Raw genomic sequence first — 21,849 nt, 5'->3', positions numbered from 1 at the left:
GGGTAGTGGTGGCCAATAAGAGAATGGACTCAAAAGACATAGTGAGTGGAAGACTGAGCGCAGTCCTCGTACAATAGAAGATGTCTGATGTTTGACAAGTATTGTTTGCAGAAATGAGTACATGTTCGACTGATTTTAAAATGTGACTGTTACTAGACCATAATATTTCTTTTTTAAAAAATTTTTATTAGATATATTTCTTTACTTACTTTTCCAATGTTTTTCCCCTTCCTGGTTTCCGGTCCATGAGCCCCCATCCCTTCCCCCTCACCCTCTCCCATATCGGTTTTCCTGGGCTGGAGAGATGGCTCAGTGGTTAAGAGCACTGACTGAAAGAACCAAAAAAAAAAAAAAACCAAAAAAAAAGGAGCACTGATTGCTCTTCCAGAGGTCTTGATGAATCCAATTCACAGCAACCACATGTTGACTGACGACCATCTATAATGAGATATGATGATCTCTCCTGGTGTGTCTGATGATAACTACTGTATACTTATATATAATAAGTACTTCTTAGTAAGTCCAGACATTTCTATAATCCATGAATCTCCTAAGTGACTTTACCCTCAGGAAAATGCATGCAATTTTTATCTACCTTTGGACACTGCTATTTTAGGATCCTGTATGAGAGCATCTCCTTGGTTTCTCTATTTCATGTGTATTTACACTAAGGAGAAATTGTGGCTATGTAGCAGTTTGTAATATGTTCATCAAGTTTGTCTTATGAGAATAGAGCATTTTCTATTTGATTCTATGAGGGTATGTTGAAAGCTCTTCATCTAGAAAAACAACAAGTGTTTTTCCCAATTATCCAGCATTTTTAGATGCAGGGAGTCAATTACTGTATATTTCCATTTAAGTTCTTCTTTATGGATTTTAAAATAATATAAACTTATATTCTTTGTGCCACATTCAAACAGTTAAAATATTGTAGTGCTTTACTTAGATATTTCCATATCCAGTCTGAGGCTGCTTTATCACTGTGAGCTGCTCCAGGTTAAGAAACCTGTTTCTATATAACCTATAGCCCTATAGTGAGGGGCTGTGTGAATGAAGAGTGGCAATTTAATGATTTTTGAATGTGACTCAGTGGACAATTGTGTTTCTATAAAGCAGTTTCACCGGTTCTATGGTATGGACAGTGCTAGCAATTAAATTGCCATTTATTTGTAAATGAAAACTGTGCATTTTGTGATTCCCCACAATGGAAGAGGAAGACTGTTAGAAGGGGCCTCATTAATATTAATAATCATCTTAAACTAGAAGCAGAATAATTGACTGATAATGAATTAAGCTTAGTCTCAACAAGAACAAGGTCAAGTTTGTCAGTTAATGATTTTCTCTTAATCTAGGCTAGCATAAATATTTTAACTTCTTGATGGTATCCTATTAAGTTGTAAATAGGCATATAAGAAGATATTTTATATTTAATAATTTTGATTTTCATGTGTCAATATCCTGTAATTCCTAAAGAACATTGTTGATGTGAAAGCATGCATCCTAAAAGAATAGAGTTAATTTCAAGACCAAATAAAAAGTAAACTCTCTTCTCTGCATTGCAGGGAGAATCGGGAAGAAAATTCCATATAATACCTAAGAAGATCCAAAATATTTTTAGAAAATCTGGAGTTTATGTGTCTTCTCGGGTAGACCCAATTCTTGAAGTATGGGAAGAAAATACATCTGCAACAGTAATCCCCACTGATGTGAGAAGTAACCTATTTCCTTTTGTGAAGGGGAGTGATGGGTGTTTGTGCCTATGCCTTCCTAGTGCAAGTAGTGAACGAGTAGAGAAAGATGAGCCTTGAGCATTCCCTTCACACTCTCCATATCCTCACTCCTTGCCAGTCACTGCATTAGGCATTGCTTCTCAACCTTCCTAACGCTGTGACCTTTAATACAGTTCCTCATGCTGTGGTGATTCCCAACCATACAACTGTTATGTTGCTACTGCATCAGTGTCAGATTGATAATATCATCAACTGTAATGTCGTATTGGTATTTTCAGAAGGTCTTTGCCAACCTGTGTGAGACTGTTCTATGCCTTCCTCCAATAGGGTATGACAGACAGGTTGAGAATCACTGTCATAAAATGTAATAATAGTAAATTAGACTATGGAAACAGAAGAAAAAACAGAAAATGAGCATGTTTTTAACTCACTGAGGAGAAGTCATAAAAATACAGAAACCAAATAGTACATGCTCCTGGAAATAGGTACAGTCAACATGAAAGCGACCACCATAGTTGTGCTTCATTTACTTTGGATTGACTGACTTTATGTGTGTGAATGTTTTGCGTGTATTCTGTCTGTATACCATGTGCGTGTGCTTCCCACAAAAATCAGAAGAGGTCATTTCATCCTTTGTTCTTGTTGTTCCAGAATTTTGTCAACCAATATTATGTGTTTTACAAAGCAAAGCCAGGTGTCCTGGAGGAGCAATGAATGTTTTAAACTCCTCAGCCCCTTTTCCAGCACACAGATTTAATATGTTTGATAGGCAAAAAGATTAAAATTATCATCAGGGGAAATAAGAAGTCAGTCTTCTGATATTTCTTAACTTCCTGGACAGGACCTCAGCATTCTGGTTTTACCCATTGAAGTCCAAAGTACTTATAGGCGGGGTGCCCACAACAGGAGGCTGGGTATGTTGGTATACACAGTTAATTCATGAACTCATAAATCAGGCAGGATGGTCTCTGTCAGTTCAAGGACATTCTGTACTTAATTTATTTGGGGAGTAGGAGAATGTAAGTTGAATTGTAGGTATCAAAAGATAACTTGTAGGAATCAATCTTTCCCTTCCTCTGTTTCCAGTCTCAGGTATCAAATTCAAGTTGTCAGTCAGGCTGCCAAGTAGGTTTATCACATTGGTAGTATGATTTACACTTTGGTTAGCATTAACAGACAAACAGTAGATAAACTCTGCATGTGTGTGTGGGGGGGGTTATTTAACATTAACACAAATGCTAAGCAGTGCATGGGAGGATCAGACAAAGAGATGGGAGTTCATGTGATTGAACACTTGGCCACTGATGGGAGATTGTTTAACTTTCGGGGTCTGGCCTTGCTAGCAGAAGGTTTTCAGTGGTAGATTTTAATGGCTATGACTACTTGTGGTACCAGTACTGTGTTATCTGCTTCCCGGTCTACCAGCATGTGAGAACCAACAATGTACTGCCAAAAGTCAGGCCTCCCTGTTCCTTCCTTGAAATAAGTGACTGGTTTTCCCCATCAGATATTTTGTCACAGAAAGTACAGAAACAAATTCAAAAGTAACAGCCATCTTTCCTGTTTAAATCCCCTTTCAGAAGTTACAAAGCAAGCAGAAGGGTGTGTCTGCTGATCTTACACACACTACTTACTCCTTACTCCACTGCATACTGTCAACACGTAGCTAACTACCTTCCTCTAGACCTCTAATTTCATCATTAGGAAAGAGGAAGTTCAGATATAATTATTACACATAATGGAATCATTAGAAAATGTAATTTACAGAAACCAAACTCAAATGCTCTTCGTTTATGCCTAGATCAATTTGGTTTCCAATTAACTACTACAGGTGATGAACCTGAGTAATTTTTATTCTAGGAAGAACTTAGCAAAGACATAGAACTCAGGTACTTTAATAAACAGAAATTCACTCGGCAATCACCTTCTATTGCAGTGAAAAGTCATTAGAATTTTCTAAACTAAAATTTCTAATGCAAACACATTTTATCCTAACTAGAATTTTATGATGCTATGGAATGTACAAATAATTGTGATGAATATAGTAACTAAATTTTATATGCCCATGATTAGAATACAATCCACAATATCATTACAGCAGTGGGATCTTACAGAGACAACTAAGACAAAGGTAGTTTCCATTCTTCCAAGGAATAAATGTCACTGAAGTAAAACTAAACATCATTTCTGATGTTAAATTTGAGTAAAACCAAACGAACACAAGACTTCCCACAAGACTACATGGGAAATGCAGTGTAATGAGTATAAAATAAAAAAATGAAAGACCTTAGCTAGTTAATACCAGTTCTCTACCCCATGCTAGCGGAATACCAGGTATAAGTCATTATAAACAAGTACAGCCAGCAGGATTTACAATGACACAGGCACATTTCAAAGGTGATGCCTAGTTTGGCTGAAAGAAAAAGATCACATGAATGAGAAATTCACACTTACTACATTTCATTTTTATTCTAAACGGCTATACACCAATCTTTCTCCTTTTATTTTAAAAGCAGTAAATATATATACATATATATACATATATACATATACTTGCATATATATGCATGTATACACATCTTCTCACGTACACATATGTAGTTACAAATACATACATGCGTATAAGTGCACACACATGTGTATATGCATATTTGCCAGCCAGATGGTTCAATGGGGTAGTGATAAGTAGTCTGGTAACACATTGCATATGAAAACATGACTATGTGTGTAACATACCCCATGGTTTGCTATATTCAAGTCTGTCTTTCTCAGGAAATCCAAGGAACTTAAATTCTCTCATGATCCATTTTAATAGTGTGAACACTAAGAGGAAATGCATGCTTCTTCAACATTATTCTTTGATCAACAGTCCTCCTTCACCTGTTCTGTTGAATCTTCTCTGTGATATATTGCTTGTTGATGCAGAGAATGTTTGACGTGTCAGTTTTGCAAGTAAGAAACGTAAATCATCCTCAAACCTGGCACTGAAAGTCAAAAGTAGACTGCCATGTTATGGGTTTCCCTGAGGTGTAAGGAAGAACAAACATGTGAAGATCTTATTTCTTATGCAGTATGAGTCAATGAGGCTTCCCATTTACAATGCAGCATCAAACCCATTCACAAGCCCAACTTCCTGAATTTATCTATTTAAATCAACGAGTGTTCCGGGCATCCTATCTAAGCTAGCTTTATGGAATTTGATAACACATTTTGTGACCAAATCCCCTGGGTAACACCACTTCACAGCTTTGAATGAATCCTTCAGACTCTGTTAAATACACTCTTATTGTAACTAGCTGATGCTTATGTTAGTCACTTTCTATAGTTGTAAAAAATATCATGGGAAAGAAAATGTTTAGAAGAAAGAGATGGTGTGAAGTGGGTCTCTTGGTTAAATTGGATACAGAAATCACCATCATGATTCAGGCAGACAAGCATGACGATGAAGCAGCAGCTGAGAGATCACATCTTGACCTACACAGGAAAGAGAGAACTTAGTGGAAATGACACCAGTCTATTGAAATCTTTTTTTTTATTAACTTGAGTATTTCTTATTTACATTTCGAATGTTATTCCCTTTCCTGGTTTCTAGGCCAACATCCCCCTAATCCCTCCCCCTCCCCTTCTTTATGGGTGTTCCCCTCCCCATCCTCCCCCCATTGCTGCCCTCCCCCCAACAATCACGTTCACTGGGGGTTCAGTCTTAGCAGGACCAAGGGCTTCCCCTTCCACTGGTGATCTTACTAGAATATTTATTGCTACCTATGAGGTCAGAGTCCAGGGTCAGTCCATGTATAGTCTTTAGGTAGTGGCTTAGTCCCTGGAAGCTCTGGTTGCTTGGCATTGTTGTTCATAAGGGGTCTCGAGCTCCTTCGAGCTCTTCGAGTTCTTTTTCTGATTCCTTCAACGGGGGTCCCGTTCTCAGTTCAGTGGTTTGCTGCTGGCATTCGGCTATGTATTTGCTGTATTCTGGCTGTGTCTCTCAGGAGAGATCTACATCCGTATCCTGACGGCATGCACTTCATCGCTTTATCCATATTGTCTAATTGGGTGGCTGTATATGATTGGGCCACATGTGGGGCAGGCTCTGAATGGGTGTTCCTTCTGTGTCTGTTTTAATCTTTGCCTCTCTATTCCCTGCCAAGGGTATTCTTGTTCCCCTTTTAAAGAAGGAGTGAAGCATTCACATTTTGATCATCCGTCTTGAGTTTCATTTGTTCTATGCATCTAGGGTAATTCAAGCATTTGGGCTAATAGCCACTTATCAATGAGTGCATACCATGTGTGTTTTTCTGTGATTGGGTTGCCTCACTCAGGATGATATTTTCCAGTTGCAGCCATTTGCCTACGAATTTCATAAAGTTATTGTTTTTGATAGCTGAGTAATATTCCATTGTGTAGATGTACCATATTTTCTGTGTCCATTCCTCTGTTGAAGGGCATCTGGGTTCTTTCCAGCTTCTGGCTATTATAAATAAGGCTGCTATGAACATAGTGGAGCACGTGTCTTTTTTATATGTCGGGGCAACTTTTGGGTATGTGCCCAAGAGAGGTATAGCTGGATCCTCAGGCAGTTCAATGTCCAATTTTCTGAGGAACCTCCAGACTGATTTCCAGAATGGTTGCACCAGTCTGCTTTCCCACCAACAATGGAGGAGTGTTCCCCTTTCTCCACATCCTCGCCAGCATTTGCTGTCACCTGAGTTTTTGATCTTACCCATTCTCACTGGTGTGAGGTGAAATCTCAGGGTTGTTTTGATTTGCATTTCCATTATGACTAAAGATGTTGAACATTACTTTAGATGTTTCTCAGCCATTTCGCCTTCCTCAGCTGTGAATTCTTTGTTTAGCTCTGAACCCCATTTTTTAATAGGGTTATTTGTCTCGCTGCGGGCTAACTTCTTGAGTTCTTTGTATATTTTGGATATAAGGCCTCTATCTGTTGTAGGATTGGTAAAGATCTTTTCCCAATCTGTTGGTGGCCGTTTTGTCCTACCCACAGTGTCCTTTGCCTTACAGAAGCTTTGCAGTTTTATGAGATCCCATTTGTCGATTCTTGATCTTAGAGCATAAGCCATTGGTGTTTTGTTCAGGAAATTTTTTCCAGTGCCCATGTGTTCCAGATGCTTCCCTAGTTTTTCTTCTATTAGTTTGAGTGTATCTGGTTTGATGTGGAGGTCCTTGATCCACTTGGACTTAAGCTTTGTACAGGGTGATAAGCATGGATCGATCTGCATTCTTCTACATGTTGACCTCCAGTTGAACCAGCACCATTTGCTGAAAATGCTATCTTTTTTCCATTGGATGGTTTTGGCTCCTTTGTCAAAAATCAAGTGCCCATAGGTGTGTGGGTTCATTTCTGGGTCTTCAATTCTGTTTCATTGGTCTATCTGTCTGTCTCTGTTCCAATACCATGCAGTTTTTATCATTATTGCTCTGTAATAGTGCTTGAGTTCAGGGATAGTGATTCCTCCTGAAGTCCTTTTATTGTTGAGGATAGTTTTAGCTATCTTGGGCTTTTTGTTGATGAATTTGCAAATTGTTCTTTCTAACTCTTTGAAGAAATGGATTGGTATTTTGATGGGGATTGCATTGAATCTGTAGATTGCTTTCGGTAAGATGGCCATTTTTACTATATTAATCCTGCCAATCCATGAGCATGGAAGATCTTTCCATCTTCTGAGGTCTTCTTCAATTTCTTTCTTCAGAGTCTTGAAGTTCTTATTGTACAGATCTTTTACTTGCTTGGATAAAGTCACACCGAGGTACTTTATATTATTTGGATCTATTATGAAGGGTGTTATTTCCCTAATTTCTTTCTCAGCTTTTTCTCTTTTGTGTAGAGGAAGGCTACTGATTTATTTGAGTTAATTTTATACCCAACCACTTTGCTGAAGTTGTTTATCAGCTTTTGTAGTTCTCTGGTGGAACTTTTGGGATCACTTAAATGTACTATCATATCATCTGCAAATAGTGATATTTTGACTTCTTCTTTTCCCATCTGTATCCCCTTGACCTCCATTTGTTGTCTGATTGCTCTGGCTAGAACTTCAAGAACTATATTGAATAAGTAGGGAGAGAGTGGGCAGCCTTGTCTAGTCCCTGATTTTAGTGGGATTCCTTCAAGTTTCTCTCCATATTGTTTAATGTTAGCAACTGGTTTGCTCTATATGGCTTTTACTATGTTTAGGTATGGGCCTTGAATTCCTATTCTTTCCAGGACTTTTATCATGAAGTGGTGTTGAATTTTGTCAAATGCTTTCTCAGCATCTAATGAAATGATCATGTGGTTCTGTTCTTTCAGTTTGTTTATATAATGGATCACGTTGATGGTTTTCCGTATATTAAACTATCCCTGCATGCCTGGGATGAAGCCTACTTGATCATGGTGGATGATTGTTTTGATGTGTTCTTGGATTTGGTTTGCCAGATATTTATTGAGTATTCTTGTGTCGATATTCATAAGGGAAATTGTTCTGAGGTTCTCTTTCTTTGTTGGGTCTTTGTGTGGTTTAGGTATAAGAGTAATTGTGGCTTCATAGAAGGAATTCGGTAGTGCTCCGTTTGTTTCATTTTTGTGGAATAGTTTGGAGAATATTGGTATGAGGTCTTCTATGAAGGTCTGATAGAATTCTGCACTGAATCCGTCTGGACCTGGGCCCTTTTTGGTTGGGAGACCTTTAATGACTGCTTCCATTTCCTTAGGAGTTATGGGGTTGTTTATCTGGTTTATATGTTCCTGATTTAACTTTGGTACCTGGTATCTGTCTAGGAAATTGTCCATTTCCTGCAGATTTTCAAGTTTTGTTGAATACAGGCTTTTATACTAAGATGTGATGATTTTTTGAATTTCGTCTGAATCTGTAGTTATGTCTCCCTTTTCATTTCTGATTTTGTTAATTTGGACACACTCTCTGTGTCCTCTAGTTAGTCTGGCTAAGGGTTTATCTATCTTAATGATTGTCTCAAAGAACCATCTCTTGGTTCTGTTGATTCTTTCTATGGTCCATTTGTTTCTACTTGGCTGATTTCAGCTCTGAGTTTGATTATTTCCTGCATTCTACTCCTCCTGGGTGTGTTTGCTTCTTTTTGTTCTAGAGCGTTTAGGGGTGTTGTCAAGCTGCTGACATATGCTCTTTCCTCTTTCTTTCTGCAGGCACTCAGCGTTATGAGTTTCCTCATAGCACAGCTTTCATTGTGTCCCATAAGTTTGGGTATGTTGTACCTTCGTTTTCATTAAATTCTAAGCAATCTTTAATTTCTTTCTTTATTTCTTCCTTGACCTGGTTATCATTGAATAGAGCATTGTTTTATTTCCACGTATATGTGGACATTCTTCCATTATTGTTATTGAAGACCAACTTTAGGCCATGGTGGTCTGATAAGATGCATGGGATTATTTCTATCTTTCTGTACCTGTTGAGGCCCGTTTTTTGACCAATTATATGGTCAATTTTGGAGAAAGTACCATGAGGAGCTGAGAAGAAGGTATATCCTTTTGCTTTAGGATAGAATGTTCTATAAATATCCGTTAAGTCCATTTGGCTCATGAATTCTCTTAATCTGTCTAGGTCTCTGTTTAATTTCTATTTCCATGATCTGTCCATTGATGAGAGTGGGGTGTTGAAATCTCCTACCATCATTGTGTGAGGTGCAATGTGTGTTTTGAGCTTTAGTAAGGTTTCTTTTATGTATGTAGGTGCCCTTGTATTTGGGGCATAGATATTTAGGATTGAGAGTTCATCTTGGTGGATTTTTCCTTTGATGAATATAAAGTGTCCTTCCTTATCTTTTTTGATGACTTTTGGTTGAAAATTGATTTTATTTGACATTAGAATGGCTACTCCAGCTTGCTTCTTCTGACCATTTGCTTGGAAAGTTGTTTTCCAGCATTTCACTCTGAGGTAGTGTCTGTCTTTGTCTCTGAGGTGTGTTTCCTGTAGGCAGCAGAATGCAGGGTCCTCGTTGCGTATCCAGTTTGTTAATCTATGTCTTTTCATTGGGGAGTTGAGGCCATTGATGTTGAGAGATATTAAGGAATAGTGATTATTGCTTCCTGTTATATTCATATTTGGATATGAGGTTATGTTTGTGCACTTTTCTTCTCTTTGTTTTGTTGCCAAGACGATTAGTTTCTTGCTTCGTCTAGGGTATCTCTTGCCTCCTTATGTTGGGCTTTACCATTTATTATCCTTTGTAGTGCTGGATTTGTAGAAAGATATTGTGTAAATTTGGTTTTGTCATGGAATATCTTGGTTTCTTCATCTATGTTAATTGAGAGTTTTGCAGGATGCAGTAACCTGGGCTGGCATTTGTGTTCTCTTAGGTTCTGTATGACATCTGTCCAGGATCTTCTGGATTTTATAGTTTCTGGCGAAAAGTCTGTATGATTCTGATAGGTCTGCCTTTATATTACTTGATCTTTTTCCCTTACTGCTTTTAATATTCTTTCTTTATTTTGTGCGTTTGGTGTTTTGACTATTATGTGACGGGAGCTGTTTCTTTTCTGGTCCAATCTATTTGGAGTTCTGTAGGCTTCTTGTATGCTTATGGGTATCTCTTTCTTTAGGTTAGGGAAGATTTCTTCTATGATTTTGTTGAAGATATTTACTGGTCCTTTGAGCTGGGAGTCTTCACTCTCTTCTATACCTATTATCCTTAGGTTTGATCTTCTCATTGAGTCCTGGATTTCCTGTATGTTTTGGACCAGTAGCTTTTTCCGCTTTACATTATCTTTGACTGTTGAGTTGATGATTTCTATGGAATCTTCTGCTCCTGAGATTCTCTCTTCAATATCTTGTATTCTGTTGGTGAAGCTCGTATCTACAGCTCCTTGTCTCTTCTTTAGGTTTTGTATTTCCAGGGTTGTTTCCATGTGTTCTTTCTTGATTGCTTCTATTTCCATTTTCAATTCCTTCAACTGTTTGATTGTGTTTTCCTGGAATTCTTTCAGGGATTTTTGTGACTCCTCTCTATGGGCTTCTACTTGTTTATTTATGTTTTCCTGGAATTCTTTCAGGGATTTTTGCGATTCCTCTCTGTCGGCTTCTACTTGTTCTCTAAGGGAGTTATTCACGTCTTTCTGGAAGTTCTCCAGCATCATGATCAAATATGACTTTGAAACTAGATCTTGCTTTTCTTGTGTGTTTGGATATTTTGTGTTTGCTTTGGTGGGAGAATTGGGCTCCGATGATGCCATGTAGTCTTGGTTTCTGTTGCTTGGGTTCCTGTGCTTGCCTCTCGCCATCAGATTATCTCTAGTGTTACTTTGTTCTGCTATTTCTGACAGTGGCTAGACTGTCCTATATGCCTGTTTTTCAGGAGTGCTGTAGACCTCTTTTCCTGTTTTCTTTCAGCCAGTTATGGGAACAGAGTGTTCTGCTTTGGGGCGTGTAGTTTTTCCTATCTACAGGTCTTCAGCTGTTCCTGTGGGCCTGTGCCCTGAATTCACCAGGCAGGTCACTTGGAGCAGAAAAGTTGGTCTTACCTGTGATCCGGAGGCTCAAGGTTGCTCATGGGGTGTTGCTTATGAGCTCTCCGCGGCGGCAGCCACCAGGAAGTTCTGACCGCCCTTTCCGGGAGCTTCTGTGCACCAGGGTTCCAGATGGCGTTTGGTGTTTTCCTCTGGAGTCAGTAATGTGTGCAGAGTGCAGTCTCTTCTGGTTTCCCAGGCATGTCTGCCTCTCTGAAGGTTTAGCTCTCCCTCCCACAGGATTTGGGTGTAGAGAACTGTTTATATGGTCAGTCCCTTCAGGTTCTGGCGGTGTCTCAGATGCCAAAAGAAAGCACTGTTGTTCTACTCTGTTTCCAGCTCTGTCTCTCTATTGAAATCTTAAACCTCATCCTGGCAACAGTTTTACTACAAAACAGCCCCACCACCTACTCCTTTTGAAAATAATTCAGCGCTCTGCACAGCAAGCATAATGTGAGCCTATGGGGCTGTTGACATTCAAGCCACCACAGAGGTGCTGGATGAGGTCTTAATATACATCCTGTAAGTGTAGCAATAGTCATGATGTTACAGAATAGTTGACGATACTGTGCCCTCCTCCCAGATTGCGTTGTTTACTTATAAACAAATTTCTACTAATTGCTGTGGTTCAGCCTTTGCACAGACCTTTAATCTCTCAAACTGGAATGTAGACATTTCCTTAGTACCCACCCTTAATGCTAAGTAATCAATGTAACCTTAGTTTATAGAATGAAGCACCTCGTTTAAAAGTGATGCTTAATTGCATGAAAGAGAAGGTGATTATCCAGAGAAAGATTTGGTATAAAGAATATTCCCATCTCTCTCACGAAGGAATAAGAAAAGTGGCTACTTGAGGGGTAGTGCAGCAGAAAGTACAAAAAGACGGGGGGAGAGAGAGAGAGAGAGAGAGGGAGGACGGAGGGAGGGGCGGAGGGAGGGAGGTGGCCTTTTTACTTGGAGAGTTTTAGAGAGAAACAGTGCAGAATGAACCATAGAATATGAAGGAAAGAGAATATTACAAAATCACTATTTAGAGGAAGAGTAGAGCAAAACATCAGAGGCCAAGAGTCACATTTTGTCCTTTCTATTTATATATTTCCATCTTACAAGGAAAAATGACTTCAGGTAGCAAAGAGCAGAAGAAATCTAAGTATAAACCTAAAGAGATCCACAGTAAAGACTTTGAAAAACTCTGGGCCAATTACTCAAGCAGACAGGAAGCAGACTTCACTGAATGTCACTGAATGTCGTGCTAACTTTCGACAGAATACACAAATAGTTTGGGGACTATGAATCCAGGTTCTGACATTATCAGAAGGGTGATAGAATGAATAAAATCAGTAAATTTTCAATCAAAAGTATCACTGCTAATTTTCGTTTTAGGATGAAAAATATAAAACAGATAATTTCTATGCGGTGTCTTCTGAGCATAGAAATTCTATTCCTAAGGCTACTGCTGATCGTGAAGCTTCCACCTCTACTGCTGACAGCCTGGATGCTGCCGAGCCTGACCCAACAAATTCTACAAATGCTACTGACTGTCTGGCTGCTCTTGAGCGTGAGCTGACTAATTCCAACAACACTGCTGACTGTCTGGCTGACCTTGAGCCTGATCCGACGATTTCTACCAATGCCGCTGACTTTCAGGCTGCTGTTGCACCAGAGCCAACTATGTCCACCCACCCTGCTGACTGTCTGCCTGATGTGGAACCAGAGCCAACTATGTCCACCCACCCTGCTGACACTCTGGCTGCTCTTGAGCCTGAGCTGACTACTTTCAACAACACTGCTGACTGTCTGGCTGACCTTGAGCCTGATCCGACGATTTCTACCAATGCCGCTGACTTTCAGGCTGCTGTTGCACCAGAGCCTGCTATGTCCACCAACCCTGCTGACAGTATGGCAGCTGTTGAGCCTGATCCGACTATGTCCACCCACCCTGCTGACATTCTGACTGCTGATGAGCCTGAACATAATAATTCTACCAAAGCTGCTGACTGTCTGGCTGACTTTGAGCCTGAGCCAAACATGTCCACCCACCCTGCTGACAGTCTGCCTGATGTGGAACCAGAGCCAACTATGTCCACTCACCCTGCTGACACTCTGGCTGCTCTTGAGCCTGAGCTGACCAATTTCAACAACACTGCTGACTGTCTGGCTGACCTTGAGCCTGATCCGACTATTTCTACCAATGCCGCTGACATTCAGGCTGCTGTTGCACCAGAGCCAGCTATGTCCACCCACCCTGCTGACTGTCTGCCTGATGTGGAACCAGAGCCAACTATGTCCACCCACCCTGCTGACACTCTGGCTGCTCTTGAGCCTGAGCTGACTAATTCCAACAACACTGCTGACTGTCTGGCTGACCTTGAGCCTGATCCGACTATTTCTACCAATGCCGCTGACTGTCGGGCTGCTGTTGCACCAGAGCCCGCTATGTCCACCAACCCTGCTGACAGTATGGCAGCTGTTGAGCCTGAGCCGACTATGTCCACTCACCCTGCTGACATTCTGACTGCTGACGAGCCTGAACATAATACTTCTACCAAAGCTGCTGACTGTCGGGCTGACCTTGAGCCTGAGCCAAACATGTCCACCCACCCTGCTGACAGTCTGCCTGATGTGGAACCAGAGCCAACTATGTCCACCCACCCTGCTGACACTCTGGCTGCTCTTGAGCCTGAGCTGACCAATTTCAACAACACTGCTGACTGTCTGGCTGACCTTGAGCCTGATCCGACTATTTCTACCAATGCCGCTGACTTTCAGGCTGCTGTTGCACCAGAGCCAACTATGTCCACCTACCCTGCTGACTGTCTGCCAGATGTGGAACCAGAGCCAACTATGTCCACCCACCCTGCTGACACTCTGGCTGCTCTTGAGCCTGAGCTGACTAATTTCAACAACACTGCTGACTGTCTGGCTGACCTTGAGCCTGATCCGACTATTTCTACCAATGCCGCTGACTGTCGGGCTGCTGTTGCACCAGAGCCCGCTATGTCCACCAACCCTGCTGACAGTATGGCAGCTGTTGAGCCTGAGCCGACTATGTCCACCCACCCTGCTGACATTCTGACTGCTGACGAGCCTGCACATAATACTTCTACCAAAGGTGCTGACTGTCTGGCTGACCTTGAGCCTGAGCCAAACATGTCCACCCACCCTGCTGACAGTCTGCCTGATGTGGAACCAGAGCCAACTATGTCCAATCACCCTGCTGACACACTGGCTGCTCTTGAGCCTGAGTCGACTAAATCCTCCAATGCTGCTGACTGTCTGGCCTATGTTGAGCCAGAGCCAGCTATGTCCACCCACCATGCCGACAGTCTGGCTGCTCTTGAGCATGAGCTGTCTCATGCCAACAAAGATGCTGACTGTCTGGCTTCTCTCAAGGCTGAGCTGATTAATTCCACCAATGCTACTGATTGTCTGGCTTCTGTTGGGACTGAGACAACCATGTCCACCCAGCCTACTGACAATTTGGCAGCTGTTGAGCCTGAACATAATTCCACCAATACTGCTGACCGTAAGGACTCTGTTGAACAAGAGCCATCTAAGCCCACCTACCGTGCCGACAGCCTGGCTGCTCTTGAGCATGAGCTGACTAATTCCAACAACACTGCTGACTGTCTGGCTTCTCAGAAGGCTGAGTCAATTGATTCTACCAATGCTACTGATTGTTTGGCTTCTGTTGGGACTGAGACAACTATGTCCACCCACCCGGCTGACAATATGGCTACTGATGAGCTTGAGGCTACACATTCCACCAATGCTGCTTACTTTCTGGCGGCTCTTGAGCCCCAGTCGACTAATTCCTCCAATGCTGCTGATATTCTGGCTTCTGTTGGGTCTGAGACAACCATGTCTACCCACCTTGCTGATATTCCTATTGCTCATGAGCCTGACTATAATGATTCTACCAATGCTGCTGACAGTCTGGACTCCGTTGAGCCAGAGCCAGCTATGTCCACCCACCGTGCCGACAGTCTGGCTGCTCTTGAGCATGAGCTGTCTCATGCCAACAAAGCTGCTGACTGTCTGGCTTCTCTCAAGGCTGAGCCAACCATGTCCACCCAGCCTGCTGACAGTGCGGCAGCTGTTGAGCCTGAGCCTACAATTTCCACCAGAGCTGCTGATTTTCTGGCTACTGTTCTGCCAGAGCTAACTAGGTCAAACCACCCTGCTGACTGTCTGGACTCTGTTCAGCCTGAGTCATCTATGTCCACACACCCTGCTGATAATATGGCTACTGATGAGCTTGAGCCTACAAATTCGACCAACGCTGCTTACTGTCTGGCTGCTCTTGAGCCTGAGTCGACTAAATCCTCCAATGCTGCTGACTGTCTGGCCTATGTTGAGCCAGAGCCAGGTATGTCCACCCACCGTGCCGACAGTCTGGCTGCTCTTGAGCATGAGCTGTCTCATGCCAACAAAGATGCTGACTGCCTGCCTTCTCTCAAGACTGAGCTGATTAATTCCATCAATGCTACTGATTGTCTGGCTTCTTTTGGGACTGAGACAACCATGTCCACCCAGCCTACTGACAGTGTGGCAGCTGTTGAGCCTGAACATAATAGTTCCACCAATGCTGCTGATGGTCTGGGCTCTGTTGAACAAGAGCCAGCTAATCCCACCCACCATTCCAACAGTCTGGCTGCTCTTGAGCATGAGCTGACTAATTCCAACAACACTGCTGACTGTCTGGCTTCTCAGAAGGCTGAGTCAATTGATTCTACCAATGCTACTGATTGTTTGGCTTCTGTTGGGACTGAGACAACTATGTCCACCCACCCTGCTGACAATATGGCTATGGATGAGCTTGAGCCTACACATTCCACCAATGCTGCTTACTTTCTGGCCGCTCTTGAGCCCCAGTCGACTAATTCCTCCAATACTGCTGATATTCTGGCTTCTGTTGGGTCTGAGACAACCATGTCTACCCACCTTGCTGATATTCCTATTGCTCATGAGCCTGACTATAATGATTCTACCAATGCTGCTGACAGTCTGGACTCCGTTGAGCCAGAGCCAGCTATGTCCACCCACCGTGCCGACAGTCTGGCTGCTCTTGAGCATGAGCTGTCTCATGCCAACAAAGCTGCTGACTGTCTGGCTTCTCTCAAGGCTGAGCCAACCATGTCCACCCAGCCTGCTGACAGTGCGGCAGCTGTTGAGCCTGAGCCTACAATTTCCACCAGAGCTGCTGATTTTCTGGCTACTGTTCTGCCAGAGCTAACTAGGTCAAACCACCCTGCTGACTGTCTGGACTCTGTTCAGCCTGAGTCATCTATGTCCACACACCCTGCTGATAATATGGCTACTGATGAGCTTGAGCCTACAAATTCGACCAACGCTGCTTACTGTCTGGCTGCTCTTGAGCCTGAGTCGACTAAATCCTCCAATGCTGCTGACTGTCTGGCCTATGTTGAGCCAGAGCCAGGTATGTCCACCCACCGTGCCGACAGTCTGGCTGCTCTTGAGCATGAGCTGTCTCATGCCAACAAAGATGCTGACTGCCTGCCTTCTCTCAAGACTGAGCTGATTAATTCCATCAATGCTACTGATTGTCTGGCTTCTTTTGGGACTGAGACAACCATGTCCACCCAGCCTACTGACAGTGTGGCAGCTGTTGAGCCTGAACATAATAGTTCCACCAATGCTGCTGATGGTCTGGGCTCTGTTGAACAAGAGCCAGCTAATCCCACCCACCGTTCCAACAGTCTGGCTGCTCTTGAGCATGAGCTGACTAATTCCAACAACACTGCTGACTGTCTGGCTTCTCAGAAGGCTGAGTCAATTGATTCTACCAATGCTACTGATTGTTTGGCTTCTGTTGGGACTGAGACAACTATGTCCACCCACCCTGCTGACAATATGGCTATGGATGAGCTTGAGCCTACACATTCCACCAATGCTGCTTACTTTCTGGCCGCTCTTGAGCCCCAGTCGACTAATTCCTCCAATACTGCTGATATTCTGGCTTCTGTTGGGTCTGAGACAACCATGTCTACCCACCTTGCTGATATTCCTATTGCTCATGAGCCTGACTATAATGATTCTACCAATGCTGCTGACAGTCTGGACTCCGTTGAGCCAGAGCCAGCTATGTCCACCCACCATGCCGACAGTCTGGCTGCTCTTGAGCATGAGCTGTCTCATGCCAACAAAGCTGCTGACTGTCTGGCTTCTCTCAAGGCTGAGCCAACCATGTCCACCCAGCCTGCTGACAGTTCGGCAGCTGTTGAGCCTGAGCCTACAATTTCCACCAGAGCTGCTGATTTTCTGGCTACTGTTCTGCCAGAGCTAACTAGGTCAAACCACCCTGCTGACTGTCTGGACTCTGTTCAGCCTGAGTCATCTATGTCCACACACCCTGCTGATAATATGGCTACTGATGAGCTTGAGCCTACAAATTCGACCAACGCTGCTTACTGTCTGGCTGCTCTTGAGCCTAAGTCGACTAAATCCTCCAATTCTGCTGACTGTCTGGCCTATGTTGAGCCAGAGCCAGGTATGTCCACCCACCGTGCCGACAGTCTGGCTGCTCTTGAGCATGAGCTGTCTCATGTCAACAAAGATGCTGACTGTCTGGCTTCTCTCAAGGCTGAGCTGATTAATTCCATCAATGCTACTGATTGTCTGGCTTCTGTTGGGACTGAGACAACCATGTCCACCCAGCCTACTGACAGTTTGGCAGCTGTTGAGCCTGAACATAATTCCACCAATGCTGCTGACGGTCTGGACTCTGTTGAACAAGAGCCAGCTAAGCCCACCCACCGTGCCGACAGTCTGGCTGCTCTTGAGCATGAGCTGACTAATTCCAACAACACTGCTGACTGTCTGGCTTCTCAGAAGGCTGAGTCAATTGATTCTACTAATGCTTCTGATTGTTTGGCTTCTGTTGGGACTGAGACAACTATGTCCACCCACCCTGCTGACAATATGGCTACTGATGAGCTTGAGCCTACACATTCCACCAATGCTGCTTACTGTCTGGCTGCTCTTGAGCCTGAGTCGACTAAATCCTCCAGTGCTGCTGACTGCCTGGCCTATGTTGAGCCAGAGCCAGCTATGTCCACCCACCGTGCCGACAGTCTGGCTGCTCTTGAGCATGAGCTGTCTCATGCCAACAAAGATGCTGGCTGTCTGGCTTCTCTCAAGGCTGAGCTGATTAATTCCACCAATGCTACTGATTGTCTGGCTTCTGTTGGGACTGAGACAACCATGTCCACCCAGCCTGCTGACAGTTTGGCAGCTGTTGAGCCTGAACATAATAATTCTACCAATGCTGCTGACGGTCTGGACTCTATTGAACAAGAGCCAGCTATGCCCACCCCCCGTTCCGACAGTCTGGCTGCTCTTGAGCATGAGCTGTCTCATGCCAATAAAGCTGCTGACTGTCTGGCTTCTCTCAAGGCTGAGCCAACCATGTCCACCCAGCCTGCTGACACTTTGGCATCTGTTGAGCCTGAGCCTACTTTTTCCACCAAAGCTGCTGATTGTCTGGCTACTGTTCAGCCTGAGCTAACTAGGTCAAACCACCCTGCTGAATGTCTGGATTCTGTTCAGCCTGAGTCATCTATGTCCCCACACCCTGCTGACAGTTTGGTAGCTATTGAGCCTGAACTGACTAATTCCACCAAAGCTGCTGACTGTCTGGACTCTGCTGAGCCAGAGCCAACTGTGGCCACCCACCATGCTGACATTCTGACTGCTGTTGAGCCTGAACATACTAATTGCTCCAGTACTGCTGACTGTCTGCCTGCTGTTCAGCCTGAGTCCAGTATGTCCACCCACCCTGCTGACAGTATGGCTGCTATTGATGCTGAGCCTACAGATCCTGCCATTGTTGCTGACTGTCTGGCTGCTCTTGAACCTCGGCTGTCTGTTACATGTGCTGCTGACAGTAGTGTGTTAGTTGAGAGTCATGACTCAGGACCAGCTAGTCACATTGGATTGGATTATGTAGTTGATTTACCTCTTTACAAGGAGAGTACAAGGTACAAACCCCATGCTGACCCAGAGCCCACTCCTGGTTCCTGCACTTGTTATTCCCTTGACTCCATTCAAATGACTAACCTGACTCTTTTGATATCCCTTAGTGAAGAAGAAATATTTGATTCTGCTACTTCAGATGAGGAATCTTCTTTTACTCCTGACGTAGAAGAAGGTCTGCCTGCTACTCAGGGTGCTGAGGATATTTTTCATGCTTCCGCACGAGCTGAACCAATAAACCACAGCTTGATCCTTCTCAGGGAGAGTGGATATCTTCGGGCAACAGAGATACCACGCATACCTTTTTTGCTCTTCATATGGCTTATATCCTCACTCTTATCCATCATAACATGGATGAAAATCCAAATTCAACAAGCATGGCATGAAGAAAATGGCCAAGGAGCTCCCACTAAGAAGAGAGTCGGACCAGGTAAGTTAAACTAAAATAGTAGCTTAAAATAGATTAAGATTGTTTTACTAGAAACCTAGGTCTCTTTTGTTAATAAATTTCATACTTCTATAGGGCTATTTACGCATAACCTAGAACCTGAAAACTTTATTTTTTCTCAATTTATAGAAAATAATTTTCATAATGTAACAAATCCAGTTTAGAGAAATACAACTGACCAGGTAATATTTTTTCCTACTTGGATGTTTCCTATTCTAGAATGAGGAGATTATTGTCACTTCCAGTGAAAACATGTGTTTCCTGAATGACTAAGCCGGGAAAACTTCCTGTTAAATGTTATTGTCTATTTATCGCTGTCATTCTGAACTCTGACTTCTGAAGTTAGCATAGCCTTTGACCGCAACATTCCAAAAGAAGCAACTTCTGAGATTAAAAATAACAAGAGAAGCATCCACCTTCTCACTGTTTCTCTCTACACTGATATGTCTACATTGATATCTACATGATAATGACACTGATGTTGTTGATGCTGGGCATGACAATATCACCAGAGATGTGCCTGATGATACTGTTAATAATTCTTCTTTTTCTTCTAGTGGCTGCGGCTCCTGATCCCTAGACCCTTGATGCTCCTCCAGGATCGATTGGAATATCAAAACACAGTCTGTGTGGGAGAATTGATCATATATATAAATTTTAAAATAAAATGTTCAGTCTGATTGTAGACTGAAGTAAAAATTGATTGTTTCATTGGAGTCTCAGTTGTGCCATGTGATGCTTCCTGGAAACTTTTTTCAATTATTTTCAATTTTAATATTTTCAATTTTAATATTTACTTATTTACTTTACATCCTGCTCACTGCCCCCTCCCTGTCAGCCTCTCCCATAATTGTTCCCTTGTGCCCCACTCTCCTTCTCCTCTCAGTGGGTAGGGGCCATTTGGTTATCTTCCCACCCTGGAACATGAAGTCTCTGTGAGACTAATCTAGGACACAATCTAGCTAGAAGAACCTATTCTGCATACAGGCAACATCCTTTAGGATAACCCATGCTGTAATTGTTTGGGACTCACACAAAGATCAAGCTGCACATCTCCTACCTATGTGTGTGGAGGCTTAGGACCAGCCTCTGTATGTTCTTTGGTTGGTGGTTCAGTCTCTAAGAGCCCTAAGAGTCCAGGTCAGGTGATTTGGTTAGTCTTCCTGTGGCATTCTTATCGTCTGAGGGACTGCAATCCTTCCACTTATTTTTCCATGACAGTCTTCAAGATCCATCCAATTTTAGCTGGGAGTGTTCATCTAAGTCAGCTTCTGGGTGAACCCTCTCATGGGACAGCCTATGCTAGACTCTGTCTGCAAGCATAACAGGATATCATTAATAGTGTCAGGGACTGTTGCTTGACAATGCGATGGGTTTCAAGTTGGGTAGGCTGGTGGTTGGCTTTTCCCTCAGTCTCTCCTCCAGCCCTGTTCCTTCATTGACTGTAGACAGGAAAAAAATTGGATTTAAAGTTTTGTGGTTGGGTTGATGTTCGAATTGCTCCAGTGGGCTTGCTGCATAGCTAGAAGAGCCAGTCACCCCAGGCTCTGTATCCCCAAGGCTATGATTCACAACCTCCACTGATTCTTGTGTGCCTCCCCTATCCCATTCTCTGTCTCTCTCTCTGAGGTTGTACCCTCACTCAACACCCTTACAAGTTACAGATCTCCATTCATTATCATGGTTCCCTCCTCCTTCCCACACTGAACCCTGCCTGACCCTATCCCTTTCTATCTCCTTTCTTAATCAGCTCCTTTCATCCATCCATATGCCTTCCATGACCATTCTATATTCTCAAATATCCTTTCTTGTGCCCTTCTTTTTCTACCTTCTTGGGTCTGTAGAGTCTATCATGGGCATCCTGTATTTTATGGGCTGCCTCCTGAGAGGGAGGGGTCATGCTTACCTTCCTTTTCACTGAGCCCCACTGGATTGCATTCCTATTTAGGGCTCCTAGGCATAAGAGGCCTGTATAACTAAAGAGAGCCAATCCTAGGCCTTCTATAAGAAAACATAATCATTGAATTAAGTCATAAATACTTTTCCAATGTTTCTTTTAGAGCCCATCTATTCAGCACTTTAACATGTTTAAGTTAAAGAAATTACATTTTTTTATATCATTAAATTGATTAGATTTATATGTAGAAGATTTTACTGCTGTGCATTTTCTATGCAGTATGTGTGATAGAATTCAGTACTGGTTC

The 21,849-nt window shown here is 42.9% G+C and overlaps 1 protein-coding gene across 1 annotated transcript; it reads left to right on the top strand.

The window, feature by feature from the left end:
- The first annotated feature begins 460 nt into the window (after positions 1–460).
- On the top strand, positions 461–20,344 carry LOC134482342 (uncharacterized). Its single transcript, XM_063275833.1, has 2 exons — positions 461–1,706; positions 12,586–20,344. The coding sequence occupies exon 2, from the start codon at positions 12,874–12,876 to the stop codon at positions 19,639–19,641; it is 6,768 nt and encodes a 2,255-aa protein (XP_063131903.1). The 5' UTR covers positions 461–1,706; positions 12,586–12,873; the 3' UTR covers positions 19,642–20,344.
- Positions 20,345–21,849: the final 1,505 nt, after the last annotated feature.

The sequence above is a fragment of the Rattus norvegicus genome, chromosome 16 (assembly GCF_036323735.1).
Source record: "Rattus norvegicus strain BN/NHsdMcwi chromosome 16, GRCr8, whole genome shotgun sequence".
NCBI lineage: Eukaryota > Metazoa > Chordata > Mammalia > Rodentia > Muridae > Rattus > Rattus norvegicus.
Note: the sequence above shows the minus strand (reverse complement) of the source record. Positions and strands in the feature narration are given on the sequence as shown.

Excerpts from the sequence above, each read along its gene's own strand:
- LOC134482342 (XM_063275833.1), top strand. The coding sequence starts at position 12,874 with ATGTCCACCCACCCTGCTGACTGTCTGCCTGATGTGGAACCAGAGCCA.